Below are 5639 nucleotides of genomic sequence, written 5' to 3'. Positions count from 1 at the left end.
GTGCAGGAGTGGCTGTGTGGTAAGTAGCTTGCTTACCAACAACATGGTTCCGGGTTCAGTCCCATTGCGTGGCACTTTGGGTAAGTGTCTTCTACTATAGCCTCAGGCAGACCAAAGCCTTGTGAGTGGATTTGGTAGACAGAAACTGAAAGAAGACCGATGTATATATATATATATGTGTGTGTGTATATGTTTGTGTGTCTGTGTTTGTCCCCCCAACATCGCTTGACAACCGATGCTGGTGTGTTTACGTCCTCGTAACCTAGCGGTTCGGCAAGAGACCGATAGAATAAGTACTAGGCTTACAAAGAATAAGTACTGGAGTCGATTTGCTCGACTAAAAGCGGTGCTCCAGCATGGCCGCAGTCAAATGACTGAAACAAGTAAAAGAGAGTAAGAGTAAATAGGTGTAAACACACCAAGTCAGCTTTGTTGTTGCTTATCAAAAGCTTTTGCATGGATTTTATGGCTGCATGACCTTTGTAGTCATGCCTGTAGAGAGGGTTTCCAAAGTTCTATTACAGACAACCACTCTGGTAGTGATGGCCAAAGCATTCATGCAGTCCACATTGTAAAATGGTTAATGAAAAATGATGCAGCCAATTAAAAAAAAACATACTAAGAAAAAAAGGAAGAAACAAGACTGACCTAATAAGAATTAAAGCTTCTGTTAAAATACATTTCTCCATTTGAGACAGTTGAATTGGGTCCTTTGCAATGTTCTGTATGTGTTGATAAAGACTTGGGAATACAGGCTGGAATAAATTCACAGAAATATGGTGGTCAGGAATATATAAACCAGAAACAAGAGGTAAAACATTAAAGATTCACTTTATATGTTTTACAGCTGTACAACTTAAGAGAAAAACATATACAAAGTATATATTAAGTGTTTTAAAAAATGAAGGACAAAGACATATACTGTAATTTAAAGCAAAGCATTAACCCATTCCCTACCAGTGACCCCATATGAGATCACTTAGAAATTACAAATTTCGTAATTATCTGTCAATATTTACACATATCTAACCTTTTTGCTGTATCTACTAGGTATATTTCTCTGATATTCAAATGAGGTTTGCTAATTTTTCACCCAATATCTCGCTTATTTCTATTTAAAATGTTATTTTGATCATTCCAGCGCGTTTCTAAGGCTGTTTTATGCTAGAAATCAAAGTTTCATAAAAAAAATTCCAGTTAATAGAACTATGGGAGGTAATGGGTTAAACATATGTTAAACACATTAACTGCTGTTTAACCCTTTAGCATCTAAATCAGTCATATCCGGCCCAAATATTCTACTTGTTTTGTGTTTAAACTGGCCAGATCTGACCTCTTGCACCTACACTACAATATCCCTCTAAAAATAAACAATTACAAAATTGAAATCTCAAAGCTATGAGATAATACATGATTAATTCAAAACAAGGTGAATACATAAGCACTGCATTTAGCAGAGTAATTTAAATGTTGAAGGGTTAAATAGGGTGTTAAAAAAAAATGGAAAAGAATACAGAAAGAAGGATCTTACAAATAGCAAATCAGGATACTGCTTGCAAACTTTCACAAGAACTGAGCAAGCATGCTGCCGGACGTTTTTAACAGCTTTGCTTCGTGTCGATTTAGTTTGGCCAGGAAGATTGAAGACAACTGCTGAGAAAATCTGGTTTAAGAAATCGGTGAAAGAAAAAAGAATTTGTTGATGCTTTGATAAAGGATACAAAATAAAATACACACAGAGAAGTTATGCAAAATATAAAAATACAAACAGAGAATAAGAGATATCACATAATAAAGAGCTGAGTAAAAATGTAAAAATGTATTAATATAAAAATATTTTATTTGTTCATTTAACATTTGTTTCTTCATACTGGTATGGGTTGGACAGAGATTACTTAAAGCAGCACTGGATGCTCTTCCTGTCACCAACCATTACCTGAATTCCTACAAGTCAATAAAATAAAATATCTTAGTTCTTGACTGGTATTTTATTTTGTTGGCCCCAGAAAGATGAAAGGGAAATATAACTTTCGAGGGCTTGGGTTCAGTTTCACTACTTGATACTTTGGGCAAGTGTCTTCTGCTATAACACCAGGCCAACCAAAGACTTGTGAGGAGATTTGATAGAAGGAAACTGAAAGAAGTCTCAGGTGTTTGTGTGTGCATGTGTGTATTATTTCTTTACTATTCACAAGGGGCTACACACAGAGGGAACAAACAAGGTCAGACAAACAGATTAAGTCGATTATATTGACCCCAGTGCGTAACTGGTACTTATTTAATCGACTCCGAAAGGATGAAAGGCAAAGTCGACCTCGGCGAAATTTGAACTCAGAACGTAGCGGCAGACGAAATACCGCTAAGCATTTCGCCCGGCGTGCTAACGTTTCTGCCAGCTCGCATGTGTGTATGTACACATATATGTATATGATGTGTGTGTTGTATGTATAAGTGTGTGTGTGTGTGTGTGTTTATCGTCTTCTTGTCTTGACATCATATCATAGTTGTAAACAAGTATCACCATCATATAAGTGGTGTCCATTGCCAATCTTCTGTGAAAATGTCTGGTCATGGAGGAATATTACCTTGCTTGGAAACAGGGAAGGGTTGGTGACAGGAAGGGCATCCGACTGAAGAAAATCTTCAACAAATTCTTTCTGATCCATGCAAGTGTGGGAAAGTGGATGTTAAAATGATGACGGCATGGGTTTTGTAATAAGGTTCAACATCCAAACTAATGCCATCTAGCAAAGAATTCCACCAAACGATGTAATGTAAAACAATTCATAATTTACAACAGCATTAAGCCAAAATCAGAACAGAGAAATAGTTTATGGGGGGGGGGGAAAACAGTAAAATATATGTGGAATGATTTGGTTTGCAAGATTCTTTATGTGAGTTCGTGTGTTGAAGCATATTTTGTTGTGTCTGCGAAAAGTCATTCTCTCTTTAGTGCCTTATAATTTAATACACTCACCGGTAAAGTTTCCACTCATTTATTTTTCTTAAATTTCCGTTGTGTTCTGCAACCTTTTCAATAGTTGTTGACTCTGTCCGTCAAAGAACGCAGTTTGAATAACAGACAGTCAACAACTATTGAAAAGGCTGCAAGACACAATGAAAATTTTAGAAAAATAGATAAGTAAATGAGTGGAAACTTTATCGGTGAGTGTGTTAAATGATAAGGCACTAAAAGAGAATGACTCTCACCAGACACAACAGAAGATGTGGAAGGTTTTGTAACTCACCTTGTCTAATACGATTGGTAGCGTTTCAAGACTGTCATTAAGGAATGTGAATAATGCGGAGACACAGGACAGCAAACATGATAAAATCAATGGATCCTATAACAGGAGAAAAAGAGAAAAGTGAATTATTATTAACACGTTGTAAGCATGAACACACACAAGACAGAAACTATGAAATAAATATGGAAGATTACAGCCCCAAAGGTCAAGAATTTGGACCTTGAAAGCCACATATTAAATAGCAGACTAATCATATATTGTATTTGATGGCATATGATGCAGTTTTTCCCCCGAAATATAGGTATGGAGTTCATTATTTTTGGAATATCATATAAGAGTTCCAGAATAATATAAATTTGAGAATCACTGTTCAACATGGACATGCTAGAGATAGCATCCAAATCTCCAAACCACACCGACCATCTTAAGAAGTAGACATATTGGATAATGTAGTTTGTGGTAAGCTATATCTTGAAAGAAAAGATGGGGTAGTCTTGGTTTAACTATTTTGATACCAATCTGGCTGAAGCTGCTTCTGGCTCTGAGTACAAATGTCTTGTTTCCGTAAGTTTTGAATTAAAATCTTCCATCAAACCTTAGTCACAATTTATGTACCTAACACTAGATTAATGATAACTAAGTTATTTTACTAAATTCTTTGTTATATTTAAAATTAATTGAAAGAAACGCAGAATATCTCAACAGAAATATGGTAAAAAAGGGTTAAGTAACTTTTTGATTAAGGGTCTGCTCAATCAGGACTATTTTGGTGCTAAAAACAACAATAACGAAGAAGAAACTCATACAAAACAAATGATGGCAGCTCTAACAAGCAACACCAACAACAACAACAACAATAAAGTCAAAATGGGTTTTTTTTAAAACCATTGCATACAATACCTGTGTGTTGTAATCCAAGACTTGTTTCAGCAGCTGGACACCGGCGGCACGATCAGGTTGTGGATTAGGGGATGTTGTGAGTCTAGACATGACACTTTCCAAGAAAGTGGTCAAGCCGTCCCATTCAAGGAAAGCAGGCGAACTTAAGTTACAGTTACCACGTTCGGTTCCTACATGGAAATATCACAAAAAGTTATTTCAATTTATTTCTGTTAAGAAGATTCATCCACAAAACAATTTTATTTTGTGTGTGTGTGTGTGTGTGTGCGGCTAACTGTTCTTTTAGTTTCTAAGTACTCAAGGCATTTTCTTCTCATACAATATTTAGAGTACTAAGATGAGAAGGATGGAGAGAGAAGATACTAGATGGCTTTACTAACTGGCCCAATAGTATGCTAAGCTGTATGTGGGACTAAAGGGTATGGAATTCCACGATTGCCAGTGCCTGTGGGCATGGTACAGTAAAAAGATGGATAGATAACTATAATAATGAAAAATAGTTCAAAAGAGTTTCATAAAATGTTATATGACGATTATCTTGGGTATACAATGGGTATTACCAATGAGATCAAATTAAGAGGCGAGCTGGCAGAAACGTTACCCCGCCAGGCAAAATGCTTAGCGGTATTTCGTCTGCCGTTATGCTCCGAGTTCAAATTCCACCGAGGTCGACTTTGCCTTTCGTCTTTTTGGGGTCGATTAAATAATTACCAATTACGCACTGGGGTCGATATTATCGACTTAATTCCTTTGTCTGTCCTTGTTTGTCCCCTCTATGTTTAGCCCCCTGTGGCCAATAAAGACATAAATAAGATAAAATTATAAAAGCTTTAAATTCATTACAAAAAAAATCACAAGTTCCAATTGTACAATAGATATCACCTTTAACGAGGCACACTATTGGCCTCAGTTTTCAAGATAGGGAGCATTTACTCTTCAAAGTTGATGGGTTAAATGTTAGGTAAAAAATCTAACCTGTTGAAATAATATATACAGAACATGAGCTGGTCTGGTAGTTGGTAATGAAGAACAATGCTTACTATAGAAAACAAGGAGTACACTAGCACACTCGCACCCCAATTTTTGGTCTATGTTGCGTAATTACAGCAATCAGATAGATCCAGAAATTGTCAATAAATGTTCAGATTGCAATGGCCCTCTACATGATGTTCTATCTCTCTTCCACTATGTAGCTAACCCTATTGTTATAGATATAGATCTATGGGACAACCCCAGGAAAGTGACAGAATGAATTCAGCACAAATTGCAATATTGAACTTTTGAGGGAAGCATTCACACCAACAATTTATATTGGGACAACCAGAACAACAGCCTCGATTGTAAAAACCATTTCAAAAATGCAATGCACATTCTGACCTGTCTAAGGGGGAAGTAACTCTGAATAAGAACAGACACTGAGCATAATGACCCACCTAACCCATGCTGGCAGAGAAAATGGATATAAAACAATATGTTTATATATATATATAT

The 5639-nt window shown here is 36.2% G+C and overlaps 1 protein-coding gene across 1 annotated transcript in view; it reads right to left on the bottom strand.

Moving 5' to 3' along the window:
• The window catches only part of LOC106871654 (exportin-5), a 36808-nt gene that overhangs the window by 6517 nt on the left and 24652 nt on the right, over positions 1 to 5639 (bottom strand). The window contains exons 13-16 of the mRNA XM_014918238.2: positions 4149 to 4318; positions 3249 to 3344; positions 1532 to 1663; positions 649 to 755 (exon numbers count right to left, since the gene is read on the bottom strand). Coding sequence (XP_014773724.2) covers positions 649 to 755; positions 1532 to 1663; positions 3249 to 3344; positions 4149 to 4318 — 505 coding nt within the window. The remainder of the gene's footprint in view (positions 1 to 648; positions 756 to 1531; positions 1664 to 3248; positions 3345 to 4148; positions 4319 to 5639) is intronic.

The sequence above is a fragment of the Octopus bimaculoides genome, chromosome 11 (genome assembly GCF_001194135.2).
Source record: "Octopus bimaculoides isolate UCB-OBI-ISO-001 chromosome 11, ASM119413v2, whole genome shotgun sequence".
Taxonomy (NCBI): Eukaryota; Metazoa; Mollusca; class Cephalopoda; order Octopoda; family Octopodidae; genus Octopus; species Octopus bimaculoides.
The sequence above is the reverse complement of the archived record's forward strand: the minus strand, read 5'-3'. Positions and strand labels throughout refer to the sequence as shown.